The sequence below is a fragment of the Halyomorpha halys genome, unplaced genomic scaffold (genome assembly GCF_000696795.3).
Source record: "Halyomorpha halys isolate HHAL.00 unplaced genomic scaffold, Hhal_1.1 Scaffold58.1, whole genome shotgun sequence".
In the NCBI taxonomy this organism is placed as follows: Eukaryota; Metazoa; Arthropoda; class Insecta; order Hemiptera; family Pentatomidae; genus Halyomorpha; species Halyomorpha halys.
In genome coordinates this window covers 2,875,825-2,897,571 of record NW_027110919.1, presented here as the reverse complement: position 1 = coordinate 2,897,571, position 21,747 = coordinate 2,875,825, and the positions used below count along the sequence as shown (strand labels likewise).

Sequence of the window (21,747 nt, the reverse complement as noted above, 5' to 3'; positions counted from 1 at the left end):
AAAAAAAAAAAAAAAAAAAAAAAAAAAAAAAAAAAAAAGAGTTTGGTGAACTGGAGAAGAGCTAGATAAAGATTAGAAAGTTAACAATATCTTCAAAAGACAGACTATATGCTACTGTATACAGTATATGCAAGCTCGAACGCGCGCGCGCGCGGGTGTGTGTGTTTACATCCGAGTGCGAGTGGGTAAAGAAAAGGTAAAAATAGTGAGAAAGCTATACTTATCTATGTACTTGACACAATTGTTTTTGCATGTGTACATTCATTAAAAATAAATTACGGATTTTTAGCTTAAAACAACATAAATTATGGCACATCAATATATCTTAACTGTATTTAGACCTACAATGTAAAGAAGAAAGCCATTTGTCAATGTTTCTGTAATGGTTTTCATTGAAGATAGTAGAAAACAGGAACAACTACGAAGGCGCTGACAGATAACACCCCACTAGCCCGGAGTAATTAGTTGATAAATGGTTATAGTGAAGATGTAATGGGACAGTTCACTGCCATCATTATCTATCCGGATCGTTATATCCTATAGGTATCATGGCTCATCAACCTATCTCAGCTCTTCCTAGTGAGCCAACTCTACTGGAACTTATGTACCAATTAGTTCCTTTGTAACGCCCGTTTTCTACAAATAAAAAGAAAAATCGGTTTCCAAGCAACTTATTCAGGGCAATGGTGGAGAGAAAAACTGACGAATTGTCTAAAATACACTGAAGGATGAGTTACATTAGCTCGAAAACAAATTAACCTCTTTTGGTTACAGAAACCTCTAGTTTCTTATCAAGCAGCCTTAACAAAAATACCATTAAGTTGATACTGTGTATTCAGCCAATGTATGAATCCATTGAAGTCAAATATATGGCGAGATGGTAATTCCTGTTTTAAACCTCTTCATATCAGATTATTCAGTCCCTTTAACAGTAAATCTTTTTTCTTTTAGGTTTAATTGTAAAAATATATACAAAAACAAATACTATTACGATTATGTATAAGATAATAAGGTTCCCAAACATTATTCCAACATAGGGGTTGGACATGCACTCACTTGTACTCTCTGAGAAAAATGGTCGACCAATATTTTCAGTTATAACACAACACCTCAACATGGGTCGTATATATACATATGAATTAAAGCTCGGACTTCCACTGAAACGAAGCTTTTGTGGGTTTGTTTAGTAACTATGATCCAATTAAATCAATGATAATAATATTAGTAAACCCTAAACTATGGACAATATGTCACTTTGAGACCTAGTTTTCTTCCGTGGAGCCGTCACGAAGTAAAAATCAGTCCCCTTCTCCCACGCCGGATTCGAACCCGCGCGGCCTCTCCAGAGTTAACTCCCCACTTTTTGGATTCACTATTGCTTTGGATTAGGGTATACTACCTCCTGTGTTTAAGTTAGTACACACCTGCCATCTTGGAGAAGTGCTTCCAAACTGGCACCGTAATGATACTACCCTAAACTGATTTTAAAGATTGCCTTTCTTATCTCCATCATGGTTTGAGCTGTTTAATATATCTATATAATAATATAATATAATATATCTATATATATATATATATGTATATATATATATATCAGTTTAATATTCAAACTCGCTGTCTCTATTTGATAAGCCTGCTTAAGCTTTAAGCAGGTAATGTGAGGTGCGCTCTCTGTTTCTTAAATTGGTGAATGATGCACCAGTTATTCATTAACTTCTATTGGAGAGACTAAAGCCTTTTTTTTTTTAAATCATCTCAACTGACATCCCAACCAATCCTAACACTACCCTCATCACGTAGATATGCCGATGACACATGTGTGCTCGCAGTTAATAATAACCTTTTAATTGCATCCCAAACTTTCAAATCCCATATCACAGCCCTCGAAGAATGGTGTCGTGATTGGAGGATTAAAATAAATTTCATCAAGCCACTTTTACCCTTCGTCGGAAACCTAAGTAAAGTTTCCTTTAATAATGTATCTCTTACCCCTGTCGAACAGAACCGCTACCTTGGACTACATCTGGACAAATTACTAACCTGGAATCCTCAGACAACACTGAAAAGACAGGAAACTGCACGTCGATTTCGACTATTACAACACTTGCTAGAAGAACAGTCTAAACTTCCAACTCATTACAAAAGCCAGTAATAAGGCCAATCTAGACGTACGAAGTTGAGCTTTGGGTCTCCACTAAACCTTCGAAATCCTCACGTATCCCATCCAAAATCCTTCGTAAAATCCTCAAAGATAAAAACGTCATTAGAGTGCTACTAATGGATAGTTCTCTACACGCCTATATCACTCCATTATAACTGAGATCAAATTTACTAAATTTCAATAAATATATATATTTTTTAAATCATCTATTAGCCACTTTGCTATAACATTGTTTATATTCTTACTAAAAAAAATTTAAAATTTCACCATATCTGTTTCGTCCTTTTATTTTAACAATGCTCACTCATCTTTATTTGATTTTATCATGCATGTTATATTATGTATTATGTTTAATAGAAAAAAAAAAACAATAAAATAAATTGAAAAATATAAATATCCCGAACTAGATCCGATACTGCACCTTGCACTGGGGAGAAGCAATATGTTCTTATAGATAGTTTCCTTGTTGGGAAATGATAGATTGATTTTTCACGAGAGGGCAAGGGCAAAGGTCATCGATTCATGGCTTCGTTAAGGTTTAAACAAATATTGGCACGGTTTCAGCACCAAAAAATAAGGACATCGTTTTTTGAAAAAAATTTAGCTACTAATCTATTACGGTCACGTAAAAGTTACCAAAAATAACCAGTGGAGGGTCTATAGTATAGTGTAATATTATAGGATTATCATTAACATTTATATTCTAGCTTTCTATTTCACACTGAACAGATTTTTTGATGGTGCTGTCTGGGAGAGAGTAATTTTTCATTCCTGGCACAACATCGCACCGAATGGCATCAGATTAAGCCGCACTTTTTCTTCTATATTAGTTTCCATCTTTTTTTTTCTTACTTCCTAAATATCTTTATTTACTACAAATACAATAGACTTAGCCTAATTACATATATACATAAATAGAACATATCTTGCATTGCCGCATGGAATTATAAGAGAAGAGTACATGGTATAACTATGGTTTTACAGGGGTGGCATGATTGCCGGGGGACTTACACAGAATGGATGGACGATGGACTTTCATCGTTTCAGCTGTGGGCTCATAATAAATAACTCTAAGTAAAGAATACTCCCAATTATTTTTTAAATATAATATTATTTTTCAATGATTAATTATCTTTTTAGACTTTTTATTTTATTTTTTAATTACTTTCAAGTCAATTGTTAAATAAATTTTTTGTTCAGTCTTACAAATGTGTATTGGGTCACCCTGATAATACTTGTTGATTTATACTAACATACAGAGCGCCCTGGTAAACGGGAAAACTAATATATTTAATAACAACCGCTAGAGAGCACTTGCAGAATTCTTAGTTGACCTATTCATGCCTCACAAGGCACAATCTCATCTCACTGTCCGAGAATGTTTCTTAAAGAAAAGTCCGACAAGATGATATAGCCAAGATTACGCTCAACCTTCAGGTTTCCTCTCTAACCACCCCTAACCCTTGGAAAGATCACATATTATCACTTTAAAAAGTTCCTGAAGGACACACAGGTCATGAAACACAAAATGATTCTTTCATATAATTCAAAATATTTCAAAGGAGGAGCTGATGCTGAGCGCGTTTAGGCGAGGGTCCCAGAACACTTGGTTCAAAAGGTTATGGGTTCGTTTCTCACCCGGGTCAGTCAATGCTTATTTCTTGGCAACCCCTAGAAATAAATCTTGACATACCCACTATGGGGCTGTATAGGCTGAAAAAAAATGTAACATGTAATTTTCCCTAAATATTTATCTCCTATCATTAAACTTTTTATTTATCGTTACCGTAGCCGTTAATCTACTCTGGGGGCTCAGGGAGCTCTTCGGGGTTCATCCAGCCTCATAAAGAGTGTATCTTTAATAGGGGAAAAATCTGGCGGTTGAATGTGATCTTGAACAAATCAACTCCTTGTATAACCGTTGTTCAAGAAACATTACTTTATACAAAGTAACGAACCACTGACCTTCCATGGGATGTAGTGGTACAGACTAATAAATGATATTAAACTTTTATACGAGAAAACGGTCGAGGTTGTGGTCAGTGTAATAATAAAAAACAAAAAAAAGTTAATTTTTTTCATTTTTTTTATAATATTGCGCTGACGTTTCTAAAAGAAAACGAAATAACAACCATATCATAATAAAAAATAAATTAAAATTACAATTTTATTGAAGATTGCTCATCCAAACAATTTCCCAAACCAGGTAATGACAAAATATAATCTTATAAAAATTGCAGGATTAGATCTTTACAGCAGCATAACAACGAACATATATTTATGTAAAAAGATGCAAAGATAGAATCCATAGATTCAATGATATTCATCTTAGAGAGAAAGCTTCGTTATAAATAATACTAATTTCAATAAATCGTCTTACTTATTCTACCTGTAAAAAATATTTCTTTAGACTCTATTTCGACAATGTGGGTTATTAACAAGCTTGATTCGAACCGTAAATCAAGTAGAACTGTTGATGCGTTCGATGCCGGCCGGTACCACACCGTACCAAGAACCGGGGCCAGCTCTAGATCTACCTTCCCTGATTCCGGTTCTCCCTCGTGATCACTCATTAAAACTCTTCAAGAATCAGCCGTTTTTCACCGAAACAGGCAAGTTATACTCGATCATTGGCTTCTAACCTCATTGGTTTTGTTCTCTTAGCCCTGGCTTAACACGCTTGGCCACGACTCTATTGGTTCAGAATAAGGTCAAAGATATTTAATTGTAGCCAGTTATGAATAGTAATATTAACAAACACATCTGTGTGTGCACATCATTTATACATATATATTGTTAAAAAAATTGATATTAATATAATTATTATTAATAGATAATAAAAATAATGGTCTCAAATATGATAGCTCTATGTTGAGAAATTTTATTATCAATCATTATTATGGTGAGGATATCGTCATAGAACCCTCGTATTCGCTTGCTTTAGTATTATTCCTATTATTATCTTTGCTATATTTTTTTTTTTCTATTTGATATTAGAATTTAATTTATTTTAAAAATTTAACATCAATATTTGTATCGCATTGTTTGATTATAAATCTACTTTATCAAAATATTCTTTATTTAGAGCATTATTAAATAAGTAGCAATGTTTCGGGGTCATTGCCCCATTTGTTAGATAAAACTGGAATTTTCAATGATATTCTTATTAACAATCATCTAAATTAACTATTACTAATGAAATGTGCAGTATTTATAATATGACAACATATTATAACCTCAGAAAATATTTCAATGTGATTGTTACACTCCATTCTTCCTTGTTTTTTTTTTTTCACAAACTAAAACAAGGAATATACAGTAAGTGGAAGTATTGCGATCTTGCTAAAGTTCGAATTCAAATTTTCTTGATTGACATCCATATCTAGAGGTTCATTAATAAAAATTATTATGAATAGAAATTCATTCATTTTCTAATGTCATTATGTGGTTTTTAATGGTGTCTGTCATAACTTTGTAATCTTATTTCAGCTTACTTCTGATGATCACATCAAGCTAAAATGTTTGGTACAAATAGGTAAATCCGATGAAATTACAATATTATGTTGACTCTAGGAAAATAGTCTAGGTTGCGGTCAATAAAGCTATCAAAATAGTAACAAAAAACTATTTATTGTTAACCAACGTTTCGCCCCACTTTGCAGGGATAAATAAGAAAACAAGATACAAACATTTTACAATTAACAGAACATTAAAAATTAAAAAAACAATCTATATGCCTAGATTTATATTGATAATTTATATCAAATCTATTTGTTAATAACTTCTTTCCAGTCTACCAACATGTAAATTTTCTCATATTGTTATTATTAATATTTTATTATTTTTAGTTTTTTATATAATTAACAATTGTTTTGCAATGTTTTTTATTTTAAATATTCTGTTAATTGTAAAATGTTTGTACCTTGTTTTCTTATTTAGCCCTGCAAAGTGGGGCGAAACGTTGGTTAACAATAAATAGTTTTTTGTTACTATTTTGATAGCTTTATTGACCGCAACCTAGACTATTTTCCTCCAATCTATTTCATATGGTCAACTATCTCCTTCCAATTACAATATTATAGTATCATTAAGGTAGTCTATAGAGTACTTTTATATAGTTGAAACATATCGGATGAATTTGAGGAACCTTGGTAGGCGCGGTTCTTAATATTTTCTACATTTAATAACATTTTCAATGGTGTATTACCAATTATTTATAGGAGGTATGGCCATCAGCTCAGTGGAACGATACGGTAATTACTGGCGAAAATAGTACAAACGAATCTCATAAGCCTGTTAACGATTAAGTATAGATGTAGTAGTTATCACTAATAGAGGATGTGGTCATCAACTATGTACAACAAAGCTGATTTCGACGAAAATTACTATGAAAGTTTCTTGTAATCATGCTAATGATTTCTTATGGCTATATCAGCTAATATTATTAGAAGCTAGGGTCATGAGCTCTGTAGGATTTATTGGGATGCCAAGTAATGACCTGAATACAGATTTTTTGAGATTACCATAAAAAGACTGCACGTCTTAAAAACTAACATATAATTAAATTTTTTTTTTTATTACTTTAATTTATTTTATCTTTTATACATTTTAGTCACTGAAATTTGGAAACATCGATGCATCAAATATACGTTTTATTAAAAAATTTAGTTGTTACTAGAGAGCGATAATTAAAATATCTTTCATGAATAACGAATAAATATTATTCAGAATTCGCTTGAAGGGACTAAAAAATATTAGTGTTTCCAATTATTTGTTTAATAATTGATTTTTTTTCTTATGAAATTGAAAAACGGCATGAAAACCCTCTACTCCCGCCCTCCATGGTAGCCTTACTTATCTGACTTTTTAAACAGACAATTATAGCGAGTAGGTTGGTCGATGTACGATATGTCACAATCTCACAAGAGGGGATTATAACACAAAAAAAAGGCAATCCTTCCCCGCCGGACCCGCCCGGCTAATGGACCCGGTGAGCGACGGCCCTATATCACTTTTGATATATTAGCTTAAAACGGGAAGAGGAGACTTTAAGATAGTTCAACCGAGCAATATTTAAAAAGCGCCTGAAATTGAAAAACGGCATGAATAATGGTAAAAATTGACTAAATTAGTCATTCATATAAAACAAATAATTAGGCAGTATAGGACTCTAATTGGAGTCTTGGCCGAAAAAACAAAAAAAAAAAAACAAATCGTCAATTGAATAATTTTCAACCATATGGAAACCGTGGTCTATCTCTAGTCTATTGTTTCTGTTTAAAATTTCAATTGAAATTTTTTTGTTTTAAATGGGGTTTTATTATTTTATAAATATTGTATAATTAGTTAAAGTAATTGAAGTTAATTTCCATAAAAAATTAATTAAATATTAATTCAAATTAAAAAAATATATAAATCATGAAAAAATTGGTACAATCTGTCGAATACATCACATACAAAACAAAGAAAAATTCTGTCTGCTATGTCACTATTTAACCAAAGCAGCAGTAACTAAATTGCAATAATTTACAAAACTGAGGTAGAAGGTTCATTTTTAAACATCAATAACATTAACTAAAATCTCTATTTAATTTTAACTTAAGTATATGATATAATGGCTATGTTTAAATTATCTAAAAAACGCCTAAATACCACAAATACTACGAAAAGTATAGTGAATTATCAACAGGTTTGCATGGTAACAACCACAAAAATCGATTATAATTGAGTTCAAAATATTTCTCCTCAACAGGCTTGTTGTGTTAAGTTGTGGAGGGGTATACTTTCCTCTTCAAACTGGAGCATGCGGAATAGAAGGGTATTTTTTAAGTTGTTTACCAATAACATTATAAATCATCTCACTAGATATTAAAATGAATAAAATAAAGGTTTAAAAAAAATTAATGCCATCAATAAAAAAAAAAAAAAATATTATTAGAAATAGTTTCTTAGCTTTGTTTCTATTATTCTTACAATTATTAGTATATATGATGATTTTTTAATACTCACAATTTTAAATTTTAAACATTCAGGATTTTAGAGAAACAACAATTACTTAATCTCTGCTTATTATTTTTCTTTTTTATCTTATCTTTTTTATTCTTTATCAGACAATAAATTAATTTTTCATAAATTACTTATCATATTTAAAGTCACACATATTACAATCTCGTACACAATTGCCGAAGTTATAATTTACGTGATTTTATTTTTATATTCTTAGAATAGGTGAAATAACATAAATTGGTCTTGGATAATATGATTCGGTTATTTTCCAGGGCAATTTTTTTTTGCCATTCACTTCCATTTATCAGCCTTCTCTTTTCAGTAATTCTAAAGTATTATTTCTCTGAATAATTCGTTCAAAATAGGACAGCACACAATGGGACAATATGGGTCAAATGCTCTACATCGTCTAGAGTTATTTTAATTTTTTAATTGAAAAACGAGATAAACTGTTTCATTCTCACCACGCGGAATATGTGAGTGAGCGGTATATACATTTTCTCTTTTTTTTTTGTTCTACAGTTCAATTGAAAATCTGGTAATTTTGACAGTTATTAGTTATAAATACTATATCAGTCACCTAACGGTCGAAAGTAATGTTTCTATTTATTAGTCTCAATTTATTTATATCCTTCCAATGTTAAAAGATATTTTTTAGTCAAATTTCAAGAATTATAGGAATTAGCAGATTTCCTTTTTTTTTTCATATAAATTTTCCCATTTTGAAGCATTCATGTTCCTTCCCATTGAAGGCATTAAGGTACCAAGTTCCAGCTTAATCTGATGACATTTACAAGTCTTACACCCATATTCTCGAAAACTGGCCCTTCGTGCAGCTTACAAAATTGTAGCTACGACGCCATGTCTGTAGTTTAACTGGGATGTTAATTTAAAGCAAGTAGTAATTATCGAGTAATTGCAATGGTCGAATCTTGTTACTGGTTGTTAGTGTCAAGTGGCGGTTTTAAACATCGTTAAGCCGACACAGCTGTTCATGACTGCATCTTTTATCTATAGAGTTTACGAATGGCAATACGCTCAATTATTTGCTGATCATCAATTACTAAATTTTCATTATCAATATTTTCCAAGTACTTACTATCTAAAAGTATATCATGATTTAAAAAATAAATAAATAAAAAGGAACTCAGAACTAAGAAAAGAGGATTTATGGTGTACTTAGATATTAATCTATTACCCTATTAATATTTTTATATCATATAAAAATATAAATAAGATAAAATAAGTCAAGTAACTTGCACCAAAGTCCATGTTAAATGCACCTACAACATGTCATTTATGTGAGGACCAAACAAAGTAAAGTTAGTGTCGAATTATATACAAACTATATTTACAAAGCAGGCTTACTTTCAAGTTCTCAAATTCACATTTCTGATATAGCAACGTGGTAATATATGTATTCAAAGATATTCTACAGTTACTGGAACTACAATTTCTAAAGAAAATAGGTGCCATCCATTGAAGCGAAAAATAAAGCGCTTGATCGATCATCCTATGAAGTTGTTGACATCTGATAATCATATTGGCTGGATCTCCTACAACTGCTTCTGTTTAAGAATGCCTGTATTAACACGATTCAAAACTATCACCGAACTGCCGAGCGCATGTGTATAGAATTTGAGGATGATAGTTTTGAATCGTGTTAGAACAAACATTTTAAATTGTAGGAAGGTGGTCTGGGTTGCATATTGGAAACTATTTATTAGTAAATGAGGAGAAGATGGTTGGGGGTGCGGTCAATGAAAAACACAAATAAGTATGATTAACTTATTTTAATGTGCCGACGTTTCGGCTAGAGTTTCTAGCCTTCTTCAGGGCTAAAAACAAAACAAGATAACAACCACAGTAAGTATAGAAAAATAAAAAAATATAAAAAGAAAGTATAAACAGAATAATTTAACACATACAATGAATAATTTTACAAAATAGAATTAATAAAATGAAGTGGTGAGAGACGCGGGAAATAAATTGTATACATAGGTAATTGAAAAAGCGGGTACAATAACTTACTTAAGGAAATGAAATAAAAATAAAGTTATATAATGCAAAGAAGTACGAACATATTATAATAAACATATTAGTTATTATTTTTTAAATTTTAAATTAATAATAACTAATATGTTCATACTTCTTTGCATTATATAACTTTATTTTTATTTAATTTCCTTAAGTAAGTTATTGAACCCGCTTTTTCAATTACCTATGTATACAATTTATTTCCCGCTTCTCTCACCACTTTATTTTATTAATTCTATTTTGTAAAATTATTCATTGTATGTGCTAAATTATTCTATTTATTAGTAATTAACGTTTCGCACCACTTTGCTGAAGGTTTCTCATTTTTAGACAACCACCCGGGACCTTCGTACAATTTAAAACATGCGGTCAACTATTAATCTTCCATTATGAATCAAAACTCGTGTGGCGACCAAGATACAAAGACTACTTCCAGTCAACAGTTTTTTGTAGATAGATTGAGCCAAGCTGAAATTATTACAATTTTTGTGATTTTCTAAGAGAAGGTAAACATTTGTACAAAAAAAAGTTATTTTTCCAATTGCAAGGGTTTCTTGATGTGAAAATAAAGAACATCAACTTTGTTCCTCAATGAAACATATCACAAAAACCAAAAGACGTTTCCAATTAAGATAGAGTAATTTATTATGTTATTTATTTATTTTATTTTATTTTTATATGTAATTTAGATTTTTATTTAGCCTTCTTAAAAATTTTTGAAGGATAAGTGTAAAGACACTTTACAAAGTAAATCGGTTCAATAATTTCAAAACTGTAATAAATATTATAGCTGTCTGCCAAATAATTTGTTTCCAAGAAAATATTTGTTTAATCCAATCAACATTTGTATATTATAATTATTTCTAAATAGGCTTTGAGCCTTAAATTTGAGGCTTTAAGCAAATCTGACTTGCTTTTTCCTAGAAACTAAATTTCTGGCCTACCTAGTCTATTGATTTTGGTGATATACTTCAGGGAGAAACAAAGTTGATATTCGTTACTGTGTACTGTTAGCGTACTTTGGCTTTCGTATTTTTTATACACTTAGCCACAATAAAAAGTATCGATATATTCGTTTCTTAATTTGAAAAAGAAATGAATCGGTTGGTATAATAACTTTAAAATCCAGAGCACAGGCTTACAAAAGTTATAACAATAGCAACATAAACAATTTCTTAAATCATTTAATTTTTTTTCTCAGCTCCCATATTTATATTTAATATTTTTACGGTCGGTCCCATTAGAACGAACAGCGCGGGACGTGTCCAATATCTTTGAATGTAGAAACACACAAAAAAAAAATTATAATTTTAAAAATCAGTGGCCCCCTCACTATGTCCCATCCTTGTTATGCCGAAATGTTAGCTCACATTAAATTTGTTTCACTTAGTGTATTTTTCTCTCTCTAAGCATTTTTCCTCTTTTCCCTCCCCAAATCAACTTCTTAAATTATATCTAAGGGTAACTAAATTTACACTATTAATTGATATTTGGTCAAATAAAATTCCAAATTAATTTATTTACATTTTTGTTTGTTGCAGCTATACAGGACACTGCCCTACGCTGAAGTTTCGTATCGGAAAGCGATACGGCGCTAGCACTCAAGAAATTATTAGAGTAAGTAGTTGCCAAATTAGAAATAAAAAAATCTTTCTTTCTTCTGTATTATCGACTAATTATTTCTGTTTAAAAACATTGAACATTGAGTCTTAATTTATAATTTTAAGAGTGAACTACCAGCCATCGATGCGGCTAAGTAAAATAAAAATTATGAAACTAACATTTTCCCGTTTTCGCCTGTTGCCAACAAAAAACAAAACTTTTAGTTGATATGTTACATTTTTGTTGTAGTGTTATTTATTTTTAGTTTTGTCAGTCCATAATTTATATGTATCGGGTATTCCAGGACATATGCAAATGAAATACTTATAGTACAAGAGCCCAAGAGGAGAAAAAAGGCAGTTTTTTCACCCCAATTTTTGATTACTTTAATGAAAGCTGTGTATAATTAATAGTCAAAATTCATGAGTCTGCCAAGTATAGGTAGGGGGAATAAAAAATGGTGGCTGTTTCAAAGCGATAAAAAAAACTTATTTTTCATTCGGAGTTCTATATCTTAAAAAGTAGGAACAACACAAGAAAACCTAAGAGAACGTCATTTAAAGAAGAGTAAATTTTCTAAAATATGAGCCCTTTAACGTTAAATAGTTTTCGAGATATAGCTTTTTAAAAAGCAACGTTTCATAAAAATGTTGTATTTTAGTATCCTAAAAGATCAGTAGTTAGTGAATTTATTTTGAAAAATTTATATCTCAAAAACCATTGGACGTACAGATGTCTATTAGCTCTCAAATTAAAGCTAGTTTAATGAGCTATAAAGTAGTTTATGATGTTTATCTTCGTAGGAGTAATAGTTTACATGAAATTTGCTAAAATAAATTGATTTATAGTTGTTCGGACAAATTTTCATTTGCCAAATTTATATGCATATGTGAATATCATAAAAACTACTAACCCTACGAAGATAAGTGTCATAAATTACTTTATTGTAAGTTAAATTTCCTTTATATTGAGTATTGACAGACATATGTGCGTCTCATTGATCTAGAGATATATTTTCTTAAAAATCTAGCATTTTATACGAACAACTAGAAATTAACATTTTGTGAGTTTATTTCGTCAAATATCATAAAAACTACTACTCCTACAAAGATAAACATAATTAACTATTTTGTAGTAAATTTAACTAGCTTTAATTTGAGCGCTGGCAGACATCAGTACGTCCAATGGTTTCTGAATTAAAGTTTTTCATAAATCAAATTTATTGTCCGAACAACAATAAATCAATTTATTTTAGCAAATATCATGAAAACTACTAATCCTATGAAGATAAAGGTGATGAACTTCTTTGTAGTCCATTAAACTAGCTTTAATTTTAGTGCTAATAGACATCTGTGCGTCACATAGTTCCTGAGATATATATTTCTCAAAATAAATTAACTAACTACTAATCTTTCAGTAGATTTTTAAGGAATTTTGCTTTTAAAAGCTATATCTCGGGAACTATTGGACGTAAATAGCTCTTTTAGGGCTAATATTTCAGCAAATTTACTCTTCTTTAAATAATGTTCTCTTAGATTTTATAGTGTTGTTGGTAGTTTTTAAGATATAGAGCTCCGAATGAAAAATTAATGTTTTTAAGGTTTTGAAACAGCCGCCATTTTTTATTCCCCCCCCTATACTTGGCAGACTCATTAATTTTGACTAGTAATTATACATAGTTTTTATTGAAGTAATCAAAAATTGGGGTGAGATAATTGCCTTTTTTTCTTCCCGGCTCTTGTACTATTAAAAAGAACACATTTTAAAATGAGCACCAGTGATTACTGGATTACAAAACAACATACTTTTCTAAGAAACATATATGGGTCATTCTCTGATTTTGGCTCTATTTCAGTTACAGAGCTATTTAATAATGATCGACCATCTGAATGTGAATGACTTTATTTTTGTTATTATCCTGCTTGAACCCAAACGTATCGATCAACTTTAATTTTCAAACAATTTTGATGGCTAAATAGCACTAAATTTGGAAAAATACTCAGGTTTTACTCTTTTTCTCGTGCTTAAATACCAAGAGGATTCACATTTTGAGTAAACGCAATCTTTAAACGACCTAAAAAAAAAATGATACCTGGAAAAATTAAACAATCAATTCCAAAACTTAAATGATCTGGAGCGTCCTTTCGAATTCATTTCAATTTACATTCTCGTATATACGTAGCACAAAAAATTCAGAACTTGACAACTTAAAATTGTTCCGTTTAGGTCTAAAAATGATCTAAAGCTGGATAGATTAAATGTAAAGAACAACTAACTGTCAAAGATATACAATTAATTTTAATTTATAGGAATAAGAAATCAGCTTCTCCATTAATTTTTCCAAAACTATAAATATAACTTTGTCTTACCTGGATAAAATAAGGTAGGAATTGTGATTATCCTATACTACTTATCTCTTGAAACTACACAAAATACTAAGAAGATCTGTATTGCTAACTTCTGGAGACTAAAAGCAACTAACATTGTACACGATATTACCTTTTCGCGCCTCATTAGATAAAATCGGCGGTACATCAGAGTAATCAGGTCAACACATTATTATATATAGTAATCTTATGTTTATCCATTATTTATTATTACTAATTTGAACTTATGTCCAACTTTAAGCAATAAAATAATTTTTAAACCTCTTATCTTGTCTTAAGGTCAACAATCACCTTTAATTTAATTTAAGAAGCTGGGGAGGGGGGGAGATTATTTTAATACCTAATTTAATTATTTTGGTACCCAATTTAGAGTTACCAAATTAGGCATTACTTTGCTATATCTCTAGCTGTGTGCTGCTATACAAGCCATATTTGCCAATCATTGATATAATAAAAAAATAAAGAAGAAATAACTGTAAAAAACATAGAGATCAAAAAAGGATTTAGATAATGATTTAACCCTCTTATGTACTCAATCTTAAGATATTACTGGAACACCATTTTTTATTAGCTTCTCACCAGAACTAATTATTATATTTCATTTCCTATGGATTTTTTTTAACTTTAAGATTTTAAACATATTTCAAAACTTTTTTCCCCACAGGAAATGGGTGAAAGAGGAGTGTGGGCCAAAAGAATGTTGGAATCCCATTACCGGCAGGTAGATCCTCTCAAAGGCCTCTTGGTAGGTGGTGATTTTCGTCCCATTGAGAAAACAAAAGGTCAAATAAATCCACCAGCTGGAAGAAGCAAAAGATACATTCTTGGATACACAGGTATTTCATTAATGCACTTTACATAACAAATTCTTCATTAGATGTAAGATTAGTATACTTTTCCCATTAAAATTCAATATCAATTCTTTGTTATATTTCAATTATTGTACAAATTTCCTTAAATTTCTTTCGAACAGGTTTTATACCAGGAATGAACTTTTCTTATGGCAAATCATATGCCAACTTAGCAGAGGAAAGTTTTGATAAGTTTAATTTTCAGGTAAGATAAACATGTGTTTTTGAGCTGTTATAGACGTGCAAACTTTGCTATTAAAAAATCCTTAGTCAAATCAATTTTTCTCATTTTGATTAGAAAAAAAACATTGCACTAATAATATTATCATCCTTTTTTTACCATTTTCGCCTTTGTTATTATATTTTACCATTCCTTCATAATAAATGTTATTCACTTGGAGAATAAAATTATTTTACATTTAGTGACTGATAAAATTAAAAATTATGTCTCCATTTGAACTATAATCTCAATAAAGGAATTTATAATTATTATTTATATATTATTTTCAATTAAAAAGCATGAAGGTGATTTTGTGTTTCTGTTTAGCTGATTGCATGTATTTCCCTAATTAAAAAAAAGAAGTAGAAATTCTTAAATTATATTCATTTTGTAAATATAATTAAAAAATCTATACTGATTTTTTCTTACTTTGCTGCTTTTGAAAAAGCAAGTAGCTTAATAATTGCTTAACTTCTGCTATATTTTTAATATTTAGTTAAAATAGTTAATTATAAAAAAAAAAATTAAAAACCAATAAGATTTGTTTAACTTATATAATTCTTTTGGAGAATATTGTACTTATTTTTGGAATGGATAAGTCTTGAACCCAATAGGTTGATAAATTCAGTAGCAAAGCAACTTTCTGAAACATGAAAATGCTCCGAAATTAAACAATGTTTTTGACACTCTGAAATTAATTGCATCTAACACACTATTCTTCCTCTTTACATGTGTTGTTTATTATCATGTTAAAAGTGATTTAATACATACTTAATTTTTTTGTCAATTATGGATCTATTTTAAGCATTTCATTACACCTGAAATATCATTTTTTTTTTTTAAATATTTAACTGTTTATGGGTCAACTAATTTCATAGCTACCAAGCTATCATATTAATCAGTTACAAAATTACACTAAATATTTGTGTTTAGTAAATTTCATCATTGCTCCTCATAAGAGATAGATCAATGGAGAGCCTAAGTGGTAAAATATTTTGCAGCCTCCCTCCAAAAAAAAAGTTTTACTCGAGAACATGTAAATTTAACATTTTATGTTTAGATTTGTTTAATTATTTTATGGAGAATTTTTGTAGATTTTTCAAAATCTTTAAATCTAGATATTTTAAAACCTTGGGCCTTCTATGATCTGGGATTCTCAAATCCTCTTAGTCTACTTAATTATCAGCCAATGGTGCCATATATTTTTTTTCAATATTTGACCTCATATATTTTTGAGTTAGTAAATAGGCAGCTTATAGCCACATTTACAATTTTCTATATGCAGCTATGTTGATATTGGTGTTCAATAAAGTTTTTTCATTTCAAACTTTATTTCTATTGCTTACAAAATCAATGCTTATCTATCATGTGTATTAATCTCAATAGGCTGTAGATCATACTACATAAGTGGCTTTTAAAATTTGCAATATTTAATTAGACAAGCTTCGTTAACGCATATGACAAGCATGGGCTTTAATGCTGTTTCTATTGCTTGTTAGATGACTGTTTAAAAAAAGTACTTTTGATAAATAAGTAATATCTGCAAACAATCATTGTTTTAAAACTTTTAAAACCAGAGGAGAGCTGCTTTGGAGAGAAAAAAAGTGGGTGATCTATCTTGGAGAGCAAAAGCCCGTGGTACTCAAAAGCTCCCTGAAACGTACCCACATGACAAATTAAGTGCAGCCCTCTTGGACTATGATGAGAAAAACAGGTATAGAGGTAATACCTATAAGTGTTGTAGTAATGAAGAAGCAGAATATTCAGTTAATAAATACAAAAATAAGTGAATAATGTTTACCTCTTATGTAGTAAAAGTAACTTGGATGAATTTTATGACAATGGCTGAGTTGTTTCTTCCTAGTTTAGCTTACTACAATGCAATTAGTGTAATAATGAAAGATCTTAGCTCTAATTTAAATAATTTGTATTTAAGAATATCAGTTTTATCTTTTATCGACTGTTCATCCAATAAGAAACTGAACTGAGAGCTTACTAAACTAATTTTGTGCAGGAAAGCTGTCCCTGCACAATTTCAGGGTAATCTCAGTTTTGTTGTATTAAAAAAAAATCAGTCATACTATTGACACATTCATCATACTGAAAACAGCCTTTTTATTTTTATTTCAATACATTAGACAAAAATATATCTGAATATTTTTATTCTTAAAAAGAAGGAAAGTATTAGAAATAGAAAAAAAAAGTAATCCAAAATTTTTAACAAACAAAAACATATTATTATACAACATTATATGTAAAAAAGAAAATTTGAACTAGTAAAGTACTGTCACTACAAATTAATCAGAAACATTGAAAATCAGGAAAAAATTATTTTATATACATATTTTGTTCTTTCTGTAAGAAGGAATACAGTTTATATCTAATGAATCAAATTCAAATTGTCTTTTTTTTTTCTTTAAATAGTCATTAAAAAGTTTATTTTATTTGTATAGCATAGTTTATTATGAAGCTTTCAATTATAGATCAAATATATACAAAATTATGTTTGAAAAAGAAATTTCAAACACTAATTGTACAGTTGTTTTGTTAATTAATCAAAAAGAAATGGCATTATAGAGTTATAGCTCAAAATAACACATTTTCCAATATATTAGTTTGTATTTTTTTGGTTATTATTTTTAAATAATTATGATTCAAATATTGATGCTTGTATTTTACTACCTAATAAATAAATCTTAAAATAACTCTAAATTGCATATCATTTATTTGTCAATCTAAGTTCCTGTATTTTATTATTTAATATACTCTATTATATGATATAAGAAATCTCAAATAATATCATTCCTGTATATCAGTTGGTATATTTAATGTTTTAAAAGATGAAGAAAGAATTGTAGTTTTTTGTTTTTTTGTTTTTTTTTGGGGGGGGGAATAACATATATTAAATGCACATTTATATAGAGTACAACTGAGAAGTGTTTACTGATTCACATATCCCATCCACCACAGGTCAACCTGCAGACCAACTATCAAACTAATTCTGATAGTACAACAGTAAATGTTAGGTTACATGATCAAAGTGGCTGCGATTGCTTTCAATATCACTGTCATTATGAAACCCCTGTAGTAAAATGTGTAGTATAGGTCACCCTGCTAACCAGAGTAAACTATTTAGCAAGGTACCCTACAAGTCCTTTTCACTTACTATGAGGGTTATAATTGATTTATCAAGAATTTATATTATCCAAATAATATCCATTTTTTCATACATGAAAAAAGATCGATTTAGTTAGCAATGATAAACATGAACACAATCCAAATCAATTTCAATGTAGGGCTACAAGTTCACTTAGAGTTTTTTGTAAACAAGTTTTGATTCATCTGATCTAATATGACATCATCTGTGTATAACCTTCTCATAGCACCTCCTCACTTTCCTCTTCTAAAATAATGTATGGTTACATAATAGTAACAATTCACAGTACCTATAATAATATGATTTTTTTTTTAAATATTAATAATTGTCCCTTATAAATTGTTTTTATTTGAAAAAATATTTTTTCAAAAAAGTTATCATCTTGATGTTTTAAGGTTGTGCCCCAACTGCAGCTAAACTTTTCTTAATAACAATTTATCAATATATACTTTCATATTACACTTAAAAATGTGTGCTTATATACCTGTGTATCTATGATTTACTGAATTAAAAAAAAAAAACTCAATTCATCACTATTCAATCAAGGAGGATTTCATCATATTAAAAATACTTATAATTTAGAACAATTTTTGGGAGTAGTTAACAAGACAACTTTTAGTGTTACACAGAACTCTGTCAGGATTAACTGGTTCTTTGATTTGTTTATTTTCCAACAATTTTTACCTAATCCATGTCTTTTATTTTTATATCTGTATAGGACTTTGTTAATTTTTTTTTTCAATTCTCTATTTAATTCCTATTTTTTAATATATGATTGTTTTTCTTTATATTTTTAATTTATTATTAATATTATCATAATGTGAGCTCTTTTAAAACTTCTTGAATCTCTTTTAAGGTTTACTATTTGCTTCATATTTTTAGTTATATACTTAAGAATTTTATTATTTCCATTGTAATTATTGTTATCCAGACTTTGGGGGTTGGTAAAATTAAACTTAATATTAGATTTATTATTGTGATGTGCTAGGGCTACTAAATTTATATTTTTACTATTCCAGCAGTTATTTTTGTGTTTTATAACTCTTGTGATTATTTCCTCGGATGTTTTACCAATATATATCCCTTGAAAATTTGATTTATTAATTATTTTTGCCTTATGTGTAGTCTCAATTTTAGTCTTCATGTTAGGCAATTGTTTAAACAAAAATATTTTATTATTGTTATACGTATTATATTTCATATCCTACAAATCATATCGATACCTTACTTCATAATGGTGCTAAGTACATTTCCACCAACTTTTAAAAAATACAATTACAGGATCTCTCTTTCAAGAAAAATTGTAATTTTCCTAAGAGAACCTGTAAAGTTAGAAGAAATGTACTTAGCATTACTGTGGCGTAAGCCTTTGATATATTCTAACAGCTTCTTAATTCTATCAATCAAATATGGGTATATACTGTATTTTTAAAAATATTTCCTTATATTTATTGCTTATATTTGCATAATAGTCTGTTATTATTTTGTTTTACTTTAAAAGTTTGCTATAATGTATTTTGGACTTTGATACGTGTTTTTTAATATTATTTAATCTGGTTTCAAAAATTTAAAGATTATTTATTTTTGTATCCCAATGCTGATTATATCAGAAATTTTCTGTTAATATACCTACTATAAAAGCATATAAAAGCAAATGTATGTAAGCATATACAAGTAATTTATATATAATATAAATTGTTATGGATACAAATAACTAAAAAAAATACAAGATAAATTTAGTAAATTATTGATAAACAGAAATATAAAAACAATTTTTCAGCAATATATTATGAAAGAATATATTGATATATATTCTTTCTGACAATGTAATGTAACAAAATTATCTCGTTTTATTTTTTCATATTGTCAGAAAGAATATATTGATATATTATAATAAAATAATGTTTTACTACAGTGTAATCTTGAGGATTGTGAACATCTAGATATTGATTTTTTTGTAAAAATATTTTTTTTTTAATAAAAAAAATTTTCAAGGAAAGAATATTTACATAAAGTAATGAATTCAATAGATGAATATCTTCCAATTAATATTGACCATATTTTAAAAAAATGAATTTCAAAAATATTTTGGTATTGCAATAGTCTTGCATTTGTACAGTTTGATTATTAAGTTCTTGTTCTTTACACTCACAGTAATAATGGAATATAATTATTTGTAGCAAACAATATTATATAGGGAGGAGGGTTAAAACTAGATTGGTTAAGTGAAATTGCTATCAATTTTGAGTTAAGTCAAAATAATCGATTCTAAGAAGATTAAACTGATAAAAAAGAGTAAACTAAGTCACAACCTCAATAGTTTGCCAATTTATTAATTGTTTTTGCCTAATTCACTGATTTCAAAAATTGTTTTTATTGACTTACACAATAGTTTCAGTAATTTTAGATTTTTAGAATAATGTAAAAACACAATTTAGCCAATTAATTTTAATCAAACCTTATAACAGTACTAATACTAATGTAACTACAAACATAACATGTACTAAACTAGAGTTTGTAGCACTGATTATAGAAGGACATTATTCCATGGTAAGTTCATCCAAATTTCAGTAATACATACATTGAAAAAAGTAGGAGGAATCTAAGATAATATCTTGTGGAATTCTAAGAAAAAAAAAAGTATTAGTTGGAGGAATAAGATATGGTTTTGAATATTAAGAAACAGAAAAATTAACAATAAACAAAATGAGAATGCATTTTTTAACATAATTTTTGGTAAGAATGAATTTCAGTCACTGTGTCAATGCTGTAGCAGTTTTTTAACAAAAGAAATTATAACTAAAAAAAAAAATTAAAACTACAAAAGAAATTTCAATGATATTTATATGCCAAAAATTGAACATTAAACTGAAATATTAACCTATATCAGTTTTATTAGAGAGTGCTTAGGAGAAAAAGTTATACACACTTTAAATACATTGGGTATTACTGTTAAGATGCAGATTATTCCGGCTCATTGAATTTTTATTCCATTTCCTTTTTAGTATTTTTTTTTTCCAACTAATGGTTTTTTTATTTTACAGATGAGCATATATCACCAGAGCAGCCACCGATAGCAGGCTATACGGGACATATCCCGAGGATAAAATCCTCAGAAGCTTCCCTAAGTTTACGCTACCACGAGGCTGCTAAAAAGGGTCTCTACCTCCTCCAACAGGTGATAACTTATTTATATCTAAATTAGATATTATTTTCAATGGAGTTATCTTAAAGTTTAAGATTATAACTATTATGATTGGAATATTTTGAAGCATAGCAGTAGGATGCTGGCCTTCTGTGCGAATCCACAGTTCTATTGAAATAAA

The 21,747-nt window shown here is 29.0% G+C and overlaps 1 protein-coding gene across 1 annotated transcript in view; it reads left to right on the top strand.

Annotated features, from left to right (window-relative positions):
* Nucleotides 1-21,747, top strand: part of LOC106692463 (ciliary microtubule inner protein 2B) — a 96,530-nt gene that overhangs the window by 67,878 nt on the left and 6,905 nt on the right. The window contains exons 2-6 of the mRNA XM_014438420.3: nt 11,746-11,821; nt 14,858-15,029; nt 15,167-15,249; nt 16,842-16,986; nt 21,466-21,599. Of these exons, the coding sequence (XP_014293906.1) occupies nt 11,746-11,821; nt 14,858-15,029; nt 15,167-15,249; nt 16,842-16,986; nt 21,466-21,599 (610 nt within the window). The remainder of the gene's footprint in view (nt 1-11,745; nt 11,822-14,857; nt 15,030-15,166; nt 15,250-16,841; nt 16,987-21,465; nt 21,600-21,747) is intronic.